At 39.9% G+C, this 19,302-nt stretch overlaps 3 protein-coding genes across 3 annotated transcripts; 2 read left to right on the forward strand and 1 right to left on the reverse strand.

Moving 5' to 3' along the window:
- Positions 1-1,778: 1,778 nt before the first annotated feature.
- On the reverse strand, positions 1,779-6,135 carry vbp1 (von Hippel-Lindau binding protein 1). Its single transcript, XM_030432033.1, has 6 exons — positions 5,986-6,135; positions 4,173-4,297; positions 3,676-3,742; positions 3,383-3,481; positions 3,107-3,245; positions 1,779-2,589 (listed from the first exon to the last, which is right to left on the reverse strand). The coding sequence occupies exons 1-6, from the start codon at positions 6,064-6,066 to the stop codon at positions 2,513-2,515; spliced, it is 588 nt and encodes a 195-aa protein (XP_030287893.1). The 5' UTR covers positions 6,067-6,135; the 3' UTR covers positions 1,779-2,512.
- A 4,559-nt stretch (positions 6,136-10,694) lies between these two features.
- On the forward strand, positions 10,695-12,329 carry LOC115590164 (complement C1q-like protein 4). Its single transcript, XM_030431421.1, has 3 exons — positions 10,695-10,727; positions 11,020-11,142; positions 11,312-12,329. Exons 1-3 carry the CDS (start codon positions 10,721-10,723, stop codon positions 11,584-11,586), a joined length of 405 nt encoding a protein of 134 aa, XP_030287281.1. The 5' UTR covers positions 10,695-10,720; the 3' UTR covers positions 11,587-12,329.
- Positions 12,330-16,610: 4,281 nt separating this feature from the next.
- LOC115590163 (complement C1q-like protein 4) lies at positions 16,611-18,695 on the forward strand. The gene is made up of 3 exons (XM_030431420.1): positions 16,611-16,726; positions 17,347-17,475; positions 18,263-18,695. Exons 1-3 carry the CDS (start codon positions 16,624-16,626, stop codon positions 18,535-18,537), a joined length of 507 nt encoding a protein of 168 aa, XP_030287280.1. The 5' UTR covers positions 16,611-16,623; the 3' UTR covers positions 18,538-18,695.
- The last annotated feature ends 607 nt before the right edge of the window (positions 18,696-19,302 follow it).

The raw sequence follows: 19,302 nt of genomic DNA on the forward strand, positions 1-19,302 counted from the left end.
AGCAATTAAACACTGACAATGTCCTTGTCAGGCGTCTGAGCCATTAGACGGGCCTCTTCTTTCCAGCTCCTCGAGGTCTGGAAGTGGCTGGTAATGCTTTTTGGCTTCGCTGCGAGTAAAGCAAATTAGTTCCTCTCCCCGAATCCAATGAGTGTTCGGTAAGTCACGTGACATGACTGAGCTTGAAAAGGAACTGTCCACTCTGTGAAGTTTGAGTTTTTCTCTCTCTTGTTTCAGTCAGTTATTGATCTCAGCTTTGGCTCGCTGCAGACAGAGATGTGAGGTTCAGAGATACAGAAAAAATCACCTCCGAATGTGTGAAGGGATCAAGGAGGAAGGACACTCGGATGATGGAGAGCAGTTTCATGTTTCGACAGAAAGGCAATCTGCTTTTTTGGCTCGTTTCCAGAAGACGGGAGGGAGGTGATTTACAGGCCACTCTGTGGGTACCGTTCTCTGCCAGGACGCTTGGCAGCGTTTGGCTTTCACTCAAAGAACGACTAAAGACTGCTGGACTCAGTGAAGAGGCCGCTCTCTCTGTCGCAAGCTGCACTTGAAGGCACCGCGAAGATTACAGCGGGTGGCTCATCAGCTTGTTCATTCTGCGCCATTCGGTATAGGAATTACTTCTCAGAAACACCAGGTGGTTGTAGTCACCAAAATAATGTTATTCATCACGCCACTCTTGCTAATATAATCATTTATAATCAAGGATGTGTCTGATAAAAAGTTTGCGGAAGAGGTGCTGGCAAATAACTAGAGGAAACTGCACTAAAGTGACATGTTCAAGTTCATGTCTTTGTTTCCTGAGGGAGCTCCAACAATTCTACTCGCTTAGTCTGCCCAAAAAAATGGTGACAGGGGTCGACTAGTAGGGCCAGAGACGCCCAAGGCCCTAACACAATCTGAATAAAGTTATGTTCTTTCTGCTACAAAGTTATGTCAGAAGGAATGCTGTCATATTTTGGGAAATATTTGCTCCATACTACTATATCGGGGGTACGTGCTGGACTGTTTTCTGGGCCATGAGCAGCTACTTCCTAAAGTCTTGTCGTGTAAGCTCTAGATTGTGATGTCAACATTAGCCAGTAAAAGAGCCGAGTGACCCTGTTACCAGTTGTTATGCTAACTAAGCTAACCAGCTGCTAGCTGTAGGTTCATACCTTTTAGCCTCAGTCGGTGCCTGTCGTGTGTTATTGTTGTTTGAGTCACAAAGAATTTGTCTCCATAAAAAATAACTGCTGATGTTGTTTGAAAAGTCTGAATGGCTGTTTAAGAAGACCTAGCGCTGTTAGATATTACCAGAATATTCAAAGTTAATTAAGTTGTGTCTGTTTCCTGTCCAGGTAGCCACTAGGTAGCATCTTTTTATAAATCTGAAAACTTTGAGAACTAATTTATCACACCCAGATTGTCAAAAGACACCAAAAACCCCAAAATGTCTGTAAACATGGCTGATTATTGATCTTCTCATCTTCTTCTCTGTGACTCAAATGTGATGGTAATGCTTATGAGAGGCATAAACTGACATATTAAGCACAGTCAGTTAGCTTAGCATAAATGTACTGCAGTTACATTCCACCACTGCCTGAAAGTCCCAGATAAACTCTGAGAAAATGGTTTCTGCAATTGGATAACATGTCTTTATATCCTGTCTGCAGTGATGAAGTCCCACATGTGACCACAGGGTGGAAGCACTGACACACAGCACAGCTTTGACTAGTTTCCACCCCGTCAGTCGCCAGAAGCAGGTGAATAAACACACAAAGAGCAGCAGGTCAATGTGTCGTCTCTTTGCCCAAATGTTCTTCTTTTACTTCATTCATTGTTTAATGAATACAGTGAGAGACAAATAAATACAGACAGAACAGTGGCTAGAAGGTGGAGGAGAAAGGAGAGAGAGGAGGAACTGGAGAGGAAAGGAAGAGGGTGGAAAGTCAAAAGGAAGGGAAGGTCTTCTTCTGTGGTGATCATTCAGGCCTGATTAGTATAATGGCAACTGGGTGAGCTTCAAGAATTAACAACTCAAGTATAAAGTGTGAAAAGTTGTTGGAGGCTGAGGAGGAGGAGGAGGGGGGGAAAAGGTAAGTGCAAGAAAATGCAGGAAAGCAAAGACGATGCGAGAGAACCCTCACAAACAGGAACATACTGAAATCATCAAAAAGAATACAAAAACTGCCTCGTTGCCTTTGTTTTTTTTTGTTAGTTTTTTACTTGAAAAAATACTTTAAAAAGTAACAAATCAACAGAAAACACAAGTGGTGGAAGTTTGAGCTCGACTCAAAGAGAGAGAGAGAGAGAGAGAGAGAGGGCACATTCAAAATAAAACACAGAACCAAGCACACGTTCGTCGAACACACTGCAGCTTCTAGAGATATTTCAAACGGGCCCTCTTCTGTCGAGCTCTGTGGGGAACATACACACAAGTTTTGGGGGTTGTGGGGTTTGTTTTTATTGACTGATGAGGAGATGGTTAGCAGAGGGAGGGGGTGTGGACGCCGTGCTGTCGATATTAAGACTTGTCTGCTGACTTGAGGAGGTTTTCTCTGCTCCTTCTCTTCACGTCCCAGTTGTAGACTCGTGCCATGTCTGAAGGGAGGGAGAGTTGAGGAACGACAGCAGGACAGCGACAGTTCATCGTGTAACCAAACCTGTTCTTAAAGGATCTTGTTTAAGAAAAGATTACATTACACATACACTTGGTGAAGCCCCGTCTCTGGGCATAACCAGAGTCTCTGAGTTGAGAGAGTTAGCTGCAAATACCAGCAGCCGAGCACTCGGAGTCAACCAATCGTTAAATCATGTAATAATCACAAACTGCCACACATCGTATTAATGTCTCCTTCCTTTCCTGGAACTATCAGAAGTCTGTGAATCATGTGACGATCGTCATCTTGAACTTTCATTGCCGCGACTCTATCTACTCAGGGTTCTTGTCAGAGTTGTAGATAAACACAAGTTTTACCGAATAAATTAATAATAAAAGCATTAAGACCACTTATATTCTGACTCAGGAACAAAAGTGCAACTACACATCGGCCGAACTTTCCATCATTTCGAATCAGCTGTAGGCTCAGCCTGGGGGGACCACGCAGTGGAAGGATACTGACTTCGGTGGTGGTGAACTGGTCTCGCAGGAAATCCAGATCGTCCTCGAGTGTCTCTAGGTTACGAGATGCCGTGGAGAGGTTCTTCTCTAGGAGAGCCTGGGCTTCGTCGATGTCGTACTCTAACATGACGTTCGCCTTTTAGGGGAAAAAGATTTATTCATCCGTCATGTCTTCGACTGACAACCCGTTGTTGTAAAAATGCTCTCAGACTTGTCTCCGTGTGGAAGAATAAACCCCAGGAAATAAAAGTGACTAATCTGAGCTCTACTTACCCCTAACCATAGACAGACTTTGTCGGTGGGTGGCACCGCGGCCTTGCAGTAAACATTGTCAGCCAACAGGAAGTGTGTATCCAGGGGCTCTGTGGTCTCCTGGGGAAACACAAACATCACAGCAATCTGGTCAAAAAGCCTCAGTTATTCATTTTTCTATCCCACTGACCTACTTTCCTCCAACTCGGCCTGATCTTGAGGCACTTTCTATTCATTAAAGACAGCCAGATGTCTCGACCAGCTCTAAGAGCGAAGTTCAAGCACTTTTAAAGAACCCATATAACCCAACTCACCTTTTTCTTCTGCATGTGTCGTAGGATTTCTAGCGTCTGTGTGATTTGTGGGATCTGGCTTTTCAACCTGCACATCGAGAGAGTCGAGGAAGGAAGTCATTCATCAGGTCTTTATAAACCTGCTCATTCACACACAAGGCACACTGCGTTGGGAAAAAGAGTCTCACCAAACTTCCTTGTAAAAACAGTCAATTTTAGAGTATTTAAGCCTCGTCCCTTTTCCCTCGTGATGCTACAACTATGTCTTGTAGAAACAACAAACCTCACAATCAAGACTTTGGTTTTATACAGATCATAAAAGAGCAAAGGCAAAACTTTCATTTATCAATTTTTTTACAGCATGAAAACAATTCCATTTTCACTGGTAAAAAAAAAAAAAGTATCAGTCTGTCCTCTAACACAGTTTTATTAAGCTGTGCTGGCATGAACTGTCTAGCGTCACAGAAACACACTCCAGTGTCAGTTTACGGGACTTGGAGTCCTTCTGTTGGTGTTACCTGAGTTTCTTCTGAGACAGGTTGAGCTCCATGTACTTATACTTCTGGTACTGTTCGTCCAGCTTCCTCAGTGCCGAGTCCGCCGTCTCGTTACCCGGCTGCTTCATAAAAGAGTCGACATCCGCCTGTAAAATCCAGCAGAGGAGAGATGAGCCGAGACATAAGTTTCAAAAAGACGTTCTTCATTGTTATACGACCACCATTGCTGCTGAAAATCTGATGTGATTCAGGCAGAAATCTTGACGGAAACATTTAAAAGGCATATTCAGGTTATGTTAAGTCAAGTTTGCTGGTTTTCTCCTTCGGTCTTTCACGCATCAGCTGATAATCCCAACGCGCCAGGAGACCGGATGGAACAAACCATCATCTTGTTGGAAACATTTGAAATAAAGTAAGTATGCAAACGTTTGGTTCTTTTAAGAGGGAAATAGACCGTACTCCTCCTCACTCCTGCTAGAGTTAAAGCCTACATCAGTAGATCTCAACATCTGTGGCTTGTGCTTTTAAAGTTTCTTACTTGATGTGTGGACTAAGGTTGCAAGGAATGACTATGTTTAGTGTCAAATCATCTGCTGATCTATGAGAATTAATCATTTGGTCTCTATAAAGTCTGAAAATGGTGAAAAATGCCCAACACAATTTACAGGAGCCTAAGCTGACAAAGTTGAATCACTTGTTTTGTCCAAACAAAACCGAAAGACATCCAGTTTGTTACAGCAGAAGTCTTAGAAAACCTCTTAACTTAAACTTAGAGGGCACGTCAGCAGAATGAAGCAACACCTTTAAAATGACTCATCAGCTAGCAAATGTATTGGCTTTTGTGATCGACTAATTAATTGACAAAACATTCCTCTACTGAGGACGTCAGACGGAAGTTTAACTCACATGTTTTTCCATTTGGCAGATTTAGAGATTAGGGATGCGTGCGATTTATCGGCCCAACTTTGGAGAATTTACATTATCAGTTATCTGTCAATAATGAATTGAAGCAAAGCTGATCTACTGAAGCCACATTTTGTTTTAAAAAAGAACAATATGTCCAGTCTATATGAAGTTTCATGTCTGTCAGGACCATAATATTTCAGGAAAACATCAAAAACATTTGTTAAATGGACTTCTGTTTTCATTGTGTCAAGTGTCTGATCCGTTAATGAGTATAATATTGTGTGTGACACTGTAGTGATACTGCATAATCATGATATTTCCAGAAATGGTCATGGTGCCGTGAACGTCTCATACCAACGAAACCCTCACTTGGGCCCTTACAGCAGCACCTATGTTCAGTTAATTGCAAATTAATGTGTTAATTATATGATCCCTGCAATGCATTAATCTGTCAACGAGCACATGACCCAACATGTATTTAATGGAGCTGACAATCTGTCTGTATTACTGGACTGTAGTTTACCAAAGACAACAGTTACAGGAGGAGAAGAGGAGGAGAGGCAGCTAACGTTAACGCTCTTTTAAATGACAGCAAGCGATTCACTAGCAAAGCAGCTGACGGCTAGCTTAACTGGCTAACGTGTAGCTAAATAAAATGTGTACAAGTCTAAAGAGGAAACGAGGAGCACTGTATATAAGAACGCTAGCACCCAGACAACTGTAATGTCCATACATGGACGCGAGCAGCCACCCAACCCGCACACACAGCCAGGATTAACTGAGCTAGCCCTCTAAGCTAACGTAGCTAACTAGCTCTTTAGCCAGCATGACGCGCCCACGCTCTGCCCGCGGCCACCAAGGTGTGTTTTCACCGGTGTAACCCCGCGGTGAGGACGCGACAAGGAGTGAAAAGTTACAGTTAACGCACCACAAACACGGCTTCGGGGATCCCGAGGTGCTTTTTCTTTGTCGCCTGTACGGCATTGCTGTTGTCTATGGTCGCCGCCATCTTGGAGAGAGGCTACTCCTTCCTTCCTTGCGTACAAGTCTGGGCGTCACCCGTCTCAAGGGGCAGAGGAGGCGCGGCTGCCCCTAGTGGCCACAGGCTGCAACTGCTACTACTACTAATACCTGTATTACTACTATAAAACTGCTGTACTTGTTCTAGTTTTTATATATTTTTTATTTCACTATTTTTATCAGTTTTTTTTATCCTCTTAAATAGGCAACTAAGTACATGTACTCAAGTAGTGTACTTTTTCTAGTTTATACTTTTACTCACTGCAGCTCAAAGGGACATATTGTGCTTTTTAATCCATTACAAATATTTGTATACATTTTGTCACTTTGCAGATTGAGATTATTAATACAAAATAAAATCAACAAACAAATCACAATATCATATCCGAGGGTTAAGGCTCCTGTCAGTGAGAAAAGTTGATTCTTGAGTCGCTTTCCCAACTTGTCAAATACTGAACATGCAATATGAGAAAGAAAAAGTTAGCTTCACCTCTGCCAGCCCCAATATCTGTGATGATTACACAATAATGCAACAATAATGATAATGGAGTACAGGAAAAAGTCCCCCACACACTGTCCACTTGCAGTTGAGTTTAAGGACAATAATGTTTCGGTACTTAGACCTTAGATAACCCGATGAAGGTAGGAAACTATACACTGGAAAACCACAACACAAATACAAGACCATTAAACTTATTATAGCAATGATTATAATGAAATAAAATAATGTATGTTATTTTATGAAGTGGTTCATTTTTGATTATACTTTTACTTTAGAGTATATTTTAGAAAATACAAGGCAATTTATTCGTCATATTTCTTCTTCAGCATTGAAGATGCACTATGTAAGAATTGGACTGTGTAGTCAGAACACACAGGAGGCAGCATATCAATAGAAAAACTGCTAACTGCTGCTATCACTAGCTTGTTAGCTCAATTAGCCGTGCAGTTAGTGGTCCGGACTGGGAGCTCACAGGAGCTTTGGAGCTTTGCAAACTTCTGTAATATATGTGGCCGACACCAAACATCAAAATGTCAAAACTATTATCTCTTCAAATTCTCTTGATGATTGCAGCTAATTTTTTTAAGTTTCCAACCACAACTCATACATATTATACACATATAATACATATTATCTTTAAGAACAGCTTTAACTTGTAACAGAATACTTCCACACTGTGCTTCGGCCATTTGTACTTAAGTAAAAAGAGGGTTTCTTCCACCACTGTGGTGTTGTGATCATATGTGGGCCGAGGGCATTTCATGAAACCAGTAAATAGAGGTTAGACAACAAATTCCGAGGCCAAAGTTAAAAAGCCCTTAAATGAATGGGCTCAGCACTCACATGTTTCAACTCCTTACTGAGGCATGATTTTGGAGACTGAGCCAAGACAAGCAAAAATTTTGTGGATTGAAAAATAAAAAAAGTTAAAAGTTAAAAAAGTAACATTGCTGTGTTGTCAGAATGAGATATTTATATCTTTAACTTGTATCCCTTTTGTCTTACTGGGGGTGTTTTCAGGTTTTTTAATATTGCTGAATATTACTGCACAAAGTTAAGATGATATTGTTCAGATCTTATCTGTGCATATCCAAATTATGCATTTATATTTGGTTATATCCTGATGTGATGGAAACTTTCAACGTCAGAGCTTCTCGGAACCCCAATTATGTGATGAATACTCCTGTATTCCTAACACCTGCTGCAGGTACATTGTTTTTTTCCGTCTTTAAAAATGCAGCAGGGGAACATGAAACCAAGGTGTTCCTGTTGGCATCTGGCCTAATATATGTCAAAATGAAGTGTTCCTTTTAGCGGCAGGAAGAAGATGTTTAAGCAAATTCTCATGTTTGGGGAGACGGACACGTAACCACCTTCAGTTTTTTCCTGTTCAGTCAAATGTGAAAATTGTTGACTCCAGAAAGATGATTCCAACAACCTAACGTCACTGATGCATCTGCTCTGTTACCATTCAGATGTACATTTGATCCACCAGAATATACAACTGAGACATTGGCCATAAGTCCAGTTCATCTAGACTCTTTCATTTACTGATTGTTTCTTGAAATGAAAGGAGCTATGTAGACCTGATGGTCCACACAGGATCAACCATTTAATTATTAACAACAAGATATCACATATACTATCAGGCTATTTGGCTGAAATTGTGCTGAACTATCAACTTCCCAGAAATCCATTTGATAGTTCACTAGCAAGGACCACACCTTCAACAAGATACATTTAAACGATTTTTTATGAAAGAAAGAGAAAACAGAACGTTGAAGATCTTGGTTCTTCGAGCTCTTCAAGTGCATTGTGGGGAAGCTCTGTAGAGAATCCGCCGCCGCACTCGGGCAGCGACGGACCCCCTCATGGTCCTACGAAGGAGAGGAAAGAAAAGAAGAAACAGGGAGAGAGAAATTGGGTGGGGGGGAGGGGCGCAGAATACGAGAGTGAAGACGAGGAGAGGGTCAGGTGGTTATTTATAGGAATATCGGAAGTTGGCGCTGTTGAGGTGTGGTCCTGCTCCTGAAACTTCGCCATATAAGCTTCAATACTTACTTTCATTTGTCATAATCTAAAACCTGAGACATGTTGAGTATTTCCACATGTTTCCTTTATACATTGATTTACAAGATACAATTCAAATTACAAATATTTAATGGCTGGTCTCAGACATCATCAATAAACTGTGAAGATGTATGATGAATCAGTAAAAGTCTGCTGTTCCAAATGCACAACATCATCTTTGTATACAAAAATATGCACTTACATTTCATTACACAATACAAGACTATACGTACAACTTTATTAATCTTAAATCTAGGGGCTGTATCGTAGGCGGCTGGACTTGTTTCAGACGTTGGGCTCACTGGGCTCACTGGTGTCCCCAATAGTGGCCAACCTCTACATGGAAGAAGTTGAGAGCAGAGCCTTGATGACCTTCACAGGAACTGCTCCTAGCCACTGGTTCTGGTATGTGGATAACACCTGGGTAAAAATCAGAGCAAGGGACATGGAAGCCTTCACAAAACATATAAATGCTGAGGACAATAAGATCAAGTTAACACAGGAAGAGGTCAGAAGAGACAGTCTGCCCTTCTCGGACTGTGCAGTACACAATGCTAAGTTTACAATTTACATGCCAATTTTAGGATAAAATCATAGAGGAGGGAGGGGCGGCTGTAGCTCAGCGGGTAGAGCAGGTTGACTAGCGATCGGAAGGTCGCTGGTTAGAATCCTGGCTCGCCTGGGGTGGAAATGAGTTGCATGTCGATGTATCCTTGAGCGAGATACTGAACTCCAAAATTGCTCCTGATGTACAGTTGGCATTGCGTGGCGGCCTCTGCCATCAGTAAGGGCCCTGTAATGAGCTGGCGACTCGTCCAGGGTGTACCCTGCCTGCGCCCAGAGAGATAACTGAGATAAACAGTTAATAATGAGAGAAATGAGATCATAGAGGAAGAGCAGCAGGCTTTTTTTGAGCATCACAACCCCTGCGAAATGACTTGTTTGTTTCATTGTCAGAATTTAAGCCATCTGGTCCAATACATTTTGCAGCTGCACAATTAAATTATTTATCCCTATTCAAGTTAGGCGGGCGCTCATCCGGAAGTTGGCTGGCTTGGTGGCAGAAGTTTATCGTAGTTTATAGGTATGTTTATCACCAGGAAGTCAAGCGTTGTTGGCTTCAAACTTAGCAGCTTTCATTAGAATGAACAGGACTCAGTGTCCAACGTTGTTGGTCGAATCTGATTTGGTCAGAAAATCATTAACGCCTTTATGATGGAGAAGACTGTAAGTTCTCATTTGACGTTGATGCAGTGGCAAGGCACCATTGCCATGAAACAGGAAGTTATTACAATTTATGTGTAAATGTTCCAGTCTTTCCCAAATCTCACGTATTTGATCAGACTTCCGCCCAAAACACGAAACACAAAACACTACTACATATCAGTTGCTACCTACTGGTAACTGGTGGCAATCATTCTTTGATTTACATAACATTTTCATGGTGCACTCTGGTCTTCATATACTTCGAATTATTAGTCTCGATTTTTTTGCTCTCGGATCACATAGTGGACACAGGAAGTCACATTGACCTCCTCAGCACAGTAAGAACTGTGCACCCCGGGATGCGGGATGGTGCGAGTGCCTGCTCATCACTTTTTTTTTTTAAACTGTTTTGTTTTTATGATTGTTGTAGTTGTTGTTGTGTAGTTGCGTTTCTGTTTGCTGATTGTGCTGTTGTTAATGCCTCGTTTAAGGTAGCTCTGACAGATCAAAAGTATTTAAATAACAGGAAATCCTTCACCAAGTCTCAGTTGTTCTTTTCCTTTCATAAATTTCAACACTTTTGTTTTCGATGTTTTTGATGTTTTGATGTCCGATCGTCTAGTGTTTCATAAGAGAATGTTATGAACCTAATTAAACTTGTGAATACCGGTATAACAAGTTGGTGCAGGTTGTAAGTTTCCTGAAACTTAATCAGCCAGATTGCTAACGGAATACGGGAGAGGCGTGACAGCCCATTGATCGAACAATATAAAAGCAACAACGGAGATCCACTGAGTCAAAGAAGAGCAGAACGAGAGAGAAACAGTCTGCCTGCTATCCCAACACGAGTGATCAACCAACAGAGATGGCAGGTAGAGTAAAACGTTTTCTTTAAAGACTTTAATGAAAACATTTTTTCAAGAGCAACTTTTCGGTTTATCTCTTAAGTTGATCAACTTGCACAAACTGGATTTGACATAGAGATAATTTATTAAATAATAACGGTAATGGTAATCAAAATAGATTCCAGTGCCAGTTGTGTCACTGATGAGGTTGAAACCTATCCATATTCATATATGTGTCCATTGAGATGAAATACACAAGATAAATAGAAAAGAAATGCTTCAACAAAATAATGTGACAAGAGTCTTTTGTTTTATGTAGAGAAAGTGGCATTCTGTGCAACATTAAATGAAAATGGACCCTATGGACCCTTCCCACAATCCAAAGATGTGCCTTTCAACAAAGTGTACACGAACATCGGCAATTGCTACAACTGCTCTACAGGTAAGGACATCACATGCAACCACAATCATGATCACCCACTGAATGTTTAGTTCCATATTGTTGAGATATTTTACATACTGTCCTGATGAATATACAGTGTATCCCACAGGTTGAGGTTTTACTTGTGGTGGTGGTTGTTTTATTTATGAATGCTCTTTTGTTTTCACAGGTGTCTTCACTGCACCTGTAGAAGGTGTTTATTATTTCAGCTTCTTCTATCATGCTGGAGGAAAGACTCCATCAGGGATGCAACTGGTCAAGAACGGCCAGATGATCGTTCAGTCCGGTGATCATGGATCAAAATGTGACACCGCTTATAATGGAGGAAATGCAGCTGTCTTGCAGCTGAAGAAACACGATAGGGTTTGTGTGCAACTGCTTGCAAATCATCATGTTTGGGGGGGCGGAGACTCCACCACCTTCAATGGTTTTCTGCTCAGTTAAACTTGAGGATCGATGACTCCAGATGATTCCAAAGACCTGAGATCAATGATGAACCTGATCTGTTACCATTCAAATGTACATTTAGACCAAAATGGTTGCTGAAATTGAAATTGTGCTGTGATGTTACCCTGCTTATATACATTTTCAAATGGAGCTCACTGGGATTTACCTTGATTTTTTTATCCTTGCATCAGATCTGCATTTAATTGGCTGTTTAAAGTTAAATCTAATCAAATCAGATTTACCAGATAAAAGACAATATTAATATCTAATCATTGATCTCAGGTGTGAGGGAACTTCCTGAGTTTTTCTAATATGATTCTGCTTTTGCTTGCTGTCTTATATATCCACCGTGATATTACAATGTTTAAGTTGTTGGGAAACTAAATACAAGTAAACGCATTATAAAGGAGTTCAGCCTGGAGGGGGTTCAGACCTCTTCCTGTGTGTCTGTACAACAAGAGGATATATGTATGGAGGAGTTTAAGGAGCAGGTGCAGGTGGAGGATGTTTGAGATGTTGTGATGTATGAAGGAAGAAGAACAATGTGTCTTCAACCTGGAAAATGTCACGACCAGGTAAAGAAAGGTTGAATAACAGCTTGAGTGAAATCATGTACATCCTGTTGTTGTCTACAGTTAATGTGTGTTATCTCAAAGTGCTGTAAGAACTGAGGAGAGACTGCCTCTCCTCAGTCATGTCTGTGTACTGCTGATGATGGCTCCTAATGCCACAATAAAAATCTACTGAGCATCTGAACAAACGGTGGTTCATGTTTTTAGACATTAAAAATCATACTATAATTATTTTTCAGCTTACATGTATGTATCACTGTTAAATGTGTCATAATAGCAATAGTTACCAAGAGTTTTTTAGTTTGTAGCAAATTCCCAATTGTAATCACATTGGTAACACTTTATAATAAACATGATTATTAAATGTTAAATCTATAGTTACTAAACTTGAGCTCAGTTTTTTCACTGTTGAAAAACAATGACATTTTTCATAAACCATTTATCAAACAGACAGGGGTTTATAAACACCAGTTGCAACTTTATAATGAACATCCAAATAATATTTATAGATGAACTCCAGTATTTATTAAACATTTCCAAAGTGTTATACACATCAGTTGAGCCTGTACAATAAACAATTGCTTAAGAAATAAACATATTCATTCAATCTTTTTTTAAACCTCGAATAATCTTTGAGGTCAAATAAAACAGTGAATTAGTTTTTGACTCTGTGGAGCAGCAGGTGGCAGCCTGCCAAAGTGGACTGTAAGGTAACTGGAAACACAAATGATTAAATACACAATATACAAACATGACACATTCTGAAGGAAATCATTAATCTACAACTAGAATTACTACAATTAGATGGCTATGAATTTAATCACATAAACAGGGAGAACAAAACTGGAGGAGGTGTGGCTGTGTATGTGGACAAAAACGTTAATTTCAAGGTGGAAGAGAGACAACTGCAATTGGAAAGGTATTAAAATGTTGAACAGTAGAAATATACACGAAAAAAGAAGAAGAATGTAATTGTTAGCTGTAGAGGACCAGGATCTAATATTGTAATTTTCAAGGAATGGATGGAGGAAATGTTTACAATGTTTAATCAAAGGGTCAAATTGGGGCCTGTTGAGATTTGAATATAGATCTGCTTAATCCAAGTAACCACTAACCAAATGAAGACTTTATCATTACAATACAGTTTAAGTCTTAATCCAATTTATGAGACAGTGAGCTCTAACGCAGGCCGGTGGCTCCCAGGGTGGTGCAGGTGGAGACTCAAGTTTTACAAAGGAGGCTGGCTCAGGCAGTAGAGGTTGTGAGGGGTGACAGAGGTACGTGAGGCTGGGCATCGAGTGGTTGAGGAGCTGGTTCACAGGTATAGTCTGGTCACACTGGAAGAGGAGGAAGGCAGGGTTGAAGTGCTGGCGATTCAACACATGAACACTTTTAAATTACATAAACATTAGAGACACTGAGAGTGAGCAAGTTCCACTGGGGCTGATGACAATATTCTGGCACTGTGCAGAGAGAAGGTCTGGGTATGAGAGCAGGTGCTGATTATACTCACTGTGCTGCAGGTGTGTGAACCAGCACAGCTCCAATCAGCAGCAAAGCCACACCCAGCCTCACCAAGCTCCTCTGAAACATAAAGCACAGAAACAGACCACAAAGTCCAATCATAGCAGAGCAAGGACAGATGAGTCAAGGAATGCTTTAAAAAATTAATTACTAAACCAAAACTGGGACATATTATATAAAGAAGAAAACCTTTACAGAGCATATGACATTTTCTTCAGGGTATTTAAAATTCATTTGCATCCAATTCAACAAATGTTTATATATTGGTATTAATTATTTCACCCTTTTTACACTTATTTTAGTTGTAAGTAACATCATTGAGTTCAGCAGGACTTCTGAAATCATGAGATGTTGAAAAATGTGCTTACATTCAAATAAACAGTGTCCTCATATCTGGAGTGACTTCCTGTGTGGAGGCCAACTGAACCAGCATATTATTTGATAAGACAGCAACATCTAGTTGAATGTTTCTGCATAAACTGAGTGCTACAGATGGATCAGGTACAGTTCAAGACATTGTTCATGATGTAGAAGATACTTTGACTCAAAATGCGTTTTAGGTGAGAACTGATAAGATTCCCCATCATGTGCATGTAATTAATCAGTGAAGATCTGCTGCTTAAAAACGTTATCTTCGCTCAGATGTCATAATACATTAACGAGTCCTAAGTTTGAGGTTCAAGCTTCACTTTCATTGCTGAGCATGATTGTACAGTCCTGAGTTTCTTTGGAAACTGTCATGACTGTAAATCTGTTTGTTGTGTTCTTGTCTGGTTTTGTCTTGTGTTTTCTTGTATTTGATTTCCATGTCTCTGTATCTTGTCTTGTGTCTTGTTTTTCCCATGCCCTCATGTGTCCTTTAAGTTCTCCTGTGTTTTTTCCTATGTTCCCTCTGGCTCCCTCTGTCCATTGCCCTGGTCCCTTCATGTGCTCCTCCCCTTCGTTATCTCACCTGTTGGTCCACCTCACCTGTTCCTCGTCTTGTCATCAGTGTTTGTGTATTTAGTCTCTGTGTTCCCTTCACTCCTTGTCTGGTCATTGTTCTTGTCAGCGTCTGTCTCGTCCATGCTCCCGTCCATGTTCCTGCTCCTGCTCCTGCTCCTGTTCCTGCTCCTGTCTGTCCCTTGTTCCCCCGTCTCTGGTATGTGTTTTCGGATTTTGGATTTTGCCATTTTCATTCTTGATTTGAACTTTGCCTTTGATTTGTACTTTGTCTTGCTGTTTTTGTTGCTACTTTGCCTTGCTTTCTTTTGTTACTTTGACTTTTGACTCCCTTGGTTTTTTTTGAAATTCAGCTTTTGTTAATAAAGCTCGCCTTTTGTTCCCCATATCCTTGCCTCTCGTTTGTAACTGCATTTGGGTCCACCTTCCCCTTTCCATAGTCCCCCCTTTAACCCCCCAAGCTTGACAGAAACAAAAGAGGAAGTCAGATAACATTGTTACACAGTGAGGAAGATGTGGTGGATTTACTGATAGTACTTTAACACAGGAGACTGCTGTTTGTATCAGTGAGTCAGTGTTAGTTTCTTTGTAATATTGTAACCGTGAAGATGAATATCTTTAACCCAAACCATGACCTTGATAAGCTAACCAAACCTTGGTCTCTACCAGTGTTGAAACAAACTCTACACCGCTGCTTGTTGACACATTTCACTTGTAGTGCTTCATGCAACATGAAAGTGGAGGTTAAATTTGGCTATCAATATTAATAAATGATTATCAGGGATTATTATTGATTATGATCACCTCGGGGCACCACGCTTGATGAAGGGAAAAGAGAGCAAATTTACCAAATCAGTCTCATAAAAGGTATTTAACTGTCAGGTGGTGACTCTGACTACTAATTATGTTAATAACTACAACCAAATGTACCATAACAGCTGATAATGATCGAAGGGTTTTGGAGCTCTTGACAGAGTACAGATTAGCAACATTCACTCTAGTACAATATTAAATAGACAGCATGAAGTTCAAAAGAGTTTAATTTAACACAAAGATGAAACACAGAATCTAACTGATATGTACTATGTACAGGTGTGTGTGGAAAAAAGGAGAATCTTGTCAACCCTTAAAAGAACTTTAATCCTTCAGTTAATCAGAAAAAATGTAATTCAGAATCACCAAATTTGGAATCAGGATATTATGTGTGTTTGATGTAAATAGATTAATACTATGTGGATGGGTCATAAGTGATTATTGAGAGGAGATATTTTTGTGAATGTATGCAACTTTTTTTTGGAAAATCCTTCAGACTCCTACGACTCGGGTCAGATTTATGTGTTGATTTAAGGATGTTATGCCGTTATGTACATTCTCTACTGCCTCGTCTCAGTGTCTTCACTCAGTGGACAGAGTCACTGAGACGAGGCACTTTAGTGTCATGAAAGTGACAATAAACACAAAATTCTGATAGTCCACAGATGATCAACACTTTCATTTTGGACACTACATGAGTTTCAGCCCTCTTGGGTCAATCTGCCATATTTTGTGCACAAGATGTCACAAATAATATCAGACACTTTGGTGAATATTGTGCTGAATAATCATCTTCCCAGAACTTTATTTGATGTCACTCAGCCTTTGGCTTTTGTCTTTTTAACATTTGTAAGGAAAACTAAATCAAAATGTTTATTTTAGCTTTTGTTCTGTCTGTTCTTTGGTCACACTGTCAGAGTGTTTCATTAGAAATACTTGATAATATTTCCTGTTGAAAGTTCTGTAAACCAATACACAGGTTGGCACAGCCTCCCATTTTCCTGAGAAATTCCGTACAGTCATCTTCAGAGTCAGGATGATGCTTGACCACCACAAAAGATTCTCCACAATTGGTTAAGGGAAACATGTGACAACAACTTCCCATCGATTGAACAATATAAAAACAGCAGCAGCGATCCTGTTCAACACAGCTTTGGAGACGGAGCAAAGACGAGTGAAGAACATGTCTACCAGCAAATCCAACATGAGTGATCTGGGGCAGTCCCTGTATGCCATGGCAGAACAACTGATAGCTTTGGAAAACAGGATGAAGACACTGGAGGAAGGTAGAATGAGACTTTGTTCTTCAAGATTTGAATTAATAATTTATTAAAGAGCAACTTTTAGTTTTCTGTGCCTGTGCAGGAAGATGTTGTGGATTCAAAAAACAAAAAGTGACATTAAGTAATTCATTAATGGTAATCAATATCAATATGAATTCAGTGCTGGTTTTGACACTGATAAGGTTGAAACATCTTATAGTCTTATAATTTATAATTTCTTTATAATTTATAATAATTTTGCGGCTGCTCGGCCTCCAAGGGGCCAGTAATGAACAGAAATGAGGAGCACTAACTTCCATCAAGAATGTGATTCCGAACACTGTGTTGTTTCACTCCACAATGTTCAAAAGTTTGTTACTTACAACAGTTCAGTCTGTACTAAACTTCAACCTACATCAGGATTATGGTCAGTTAAACAACAACAAAAAAGACTTCTTTCACAATTCTGATTTTAAATTCAGAATTCTGAGTTCAAAGTCAGAATTAAAGTCAGACTTCTGAAAAAAAGTCAGAACACCCTTTTTTTTCAGTGGCCCTCATCCTCTTCCGTATGTTTGTATTGTGATCGAATTCAACATGTTCTACAATTAAACAACAGGATGAAACTATTTTGTTTCACACAGGCAAAACCAAGGTGGCATTCAGTGCACTGATAGAGAAAGGTGGGGCATATGGACCATTCAACACCGACGTAACTCTGGCTTTCAACAAAGTGTTCACAAACATCGGCGATGCCTACAAAAGCTGTACAGGTAAGCCTGTAGCCTACATCACCTGTAACTGTTAGATTGTTGATTCATGTTACAAACTGGCCTGATGAATATGTAGCTATATAACATTATTAATATATGTATTCTGATTACTAACGGTACCTGTTCAAAGTGAAACAGATCATCAAGTTTCAAATTAACTGATGACCCGTGCAGACCAATAAAAAAACAAAAAACAAAACGTACCAGTAATATTATACTGTATATTAACAATGAAGTGTCTCGGTGCAAGGTAGCAGTAAAAACTTAACATGAAGTTTAATTAATCTGGGCATTCATACTAATTTAAAAAAGTGGGTGGGACTTTTCCCATTCTAGTAAAATGGCTGCGAAGCTTATGAGACATTAGCAATCGTATCAATTTACACATGTTCAGAGTTTTATTATCTTTAACATTTTTCTGGGGCACTTCCTCAGGATGAAATGTCAAATTGTCAACCATATTTCTGATGATACTATAACCAAATAATATCAAACCACCTGTTAAATGGCATCAGAATACATGAAATGACATCTACTCTACTAACATTTCTGGGGGGAGAAACTCCAAACCTGTGTTAAACAAAAACATTTTTAATGCTTTCTACACCGAGGCATGAAGTAGATGCATTTGTTTCCATTACTGAATATTAGCCTACTGCAAAAATTCAGATGCACATCCAAAAGTATTAATCTTTGGCTACACACCTCTACCGTGTTGTAATTATTACTGTCACATTCAAAGCCTTTCAGAAACCAATGAAAGTGATGAATGCTGTTGTTTTCCCAGGTATTTTCACTGCACCTGTTACAGGTGTTTATTATTTCACCTTCTTCTATCATGCTGGAGGGAAACATGCATCATTGCTGAGGCTCTTCAAGAACAGCGAGATGATAGTCAGATCATCTGATCACCAAACAGGCTCTGACACAGCTGATAATGGAGGAAATGCAGTTGTCCTGCAGCTGCAGCAAGGAGACCAGGTTTATGTGCGCATGCCCGCAAATCACCATGTTTGGGCAGCTGAAAACCACACCTCCTTCAGTGGTTTCCAGATCAGTTAGAATCAGATAGAATCATTGAATTCAGAAAGTAGATTCCAACAACCTGAGATCAATGATGCACCGATTCAGTTACCATTCAAATCAACATTTAGATTAAAACAGGTGGCTGCTGTGTCATATTACTGTGATCAACCAGAATATATCATTATTCCACTGAGTCTGAACTGTTCTATTTACTGTTTCAAATATCACAATCTGATGATCCACAGAGGATCAACACTTTAATGTTTGACACAACCAGATAAAACACAAATATCAAATCATTGATCTCAGGTGTGAGGGAACTTCCTGAGTTTTTCCAAAATGATTACGCTTTTGCTTGCTGTCTTATATATCCACCGTGATATTACAATGTTTAAGTTGTTGGGAAACTAAATACAAGTAAACTCATTCAGCCTGGAGGGGGTTCAGACCTCTTCCTGTGTGTCTGTACAACAAGAGGATATATGTGTGGAGGAGTTTAAGGAGCAGGTGCAGGTGGAGGATGTTTGAGATGTTGTGATGTATGAAGGAAGAAGAACAATGTGTCTTCAACCTGGAAAATGTCACGACCAGGTAAAGAAAGGTTGAATAACAGCTTGAGTGAAATCCTGTACATCCTGTTGTTGTCTACAGTTAATGTGTGTTATCTCAAAGTGCTGTAAGAACTGAGGAGAGACTGCCTCTCCTCAGTCATATCTGTGTACTGCTGATGATGGCTCCTAATGCAACAATAAAAATCTACTGAGCATCTGAACAAACAGTGGTTCATGTTTTTAGAAATTA

This window comes from Sparus aurata, chromosome 10 (assembly GCF_900880675.1).
Source record: "Sparus aurata chromosome 10, fSpaAur1.1, whole genome shotgun sequence".
Lineage (NCBI taxonomy): Eukaryota > Metazoa > Chordata > Actinopteri > Spariformes > Sparidae > Sparus > Sparus aurata.

Excerpts from the sequence above, each read along its gene's own strand:
- LOC115590163 (XM_030431420.1), top strand. The coding sequence starts at position 16,624 with ATGTCTACCAGCAAATCCAACATGAGTGATCTGGGGCAGTCCCTGTAT. Across the intron at positions 16,727-17,346 it reads GATGAAGACACTGGAGGAAG|GCAAAACCAAGGTGGCATTC; the intron begins GTAGAATGAGAC and ends TGTTTCACACAG. Across the intron at positions 17,476-18,262 it reads TGCCTACAAAAGCTGTACAG|GTATTTTCACTGCACCTGTT; the intron begins GTAAGCCTGTAG and ends TTGTTTTCCCAG.
- vbp1 (XM_030432033.1), bottom strand. The coding sequence starts at position 6,066 with ATGGCGGCGACCATAGACAACAGCAATGCCGTACAGGCGACAAAGAAA. Across the intron at positions 3,482-3,675 it reads GACACATGCAGAAGAAAAAG|GAGACCACAGAGCCCCTGGA; the intron begins GTGAGTTGGGTT and ends GTGTTTCCCCAG. Across the intron at positions 2,590-3,106 it reads GTTCACCACCACCGAAGTCA|ACATGGCACGAGTCTACAAC; the intron begins GTATCCTTCCAC and ends CCCTCCCTTCAG.
- LOC115590164 (XM_030431421.1), top strand. Across the intron at positions 11,143-11,311 it reads TTGCTACAACTGCTCTACAG|GTGTCTTCACTGCACCTGTA; the intron begins GTAAGGACATCA and ends TTGTTTTCACAG.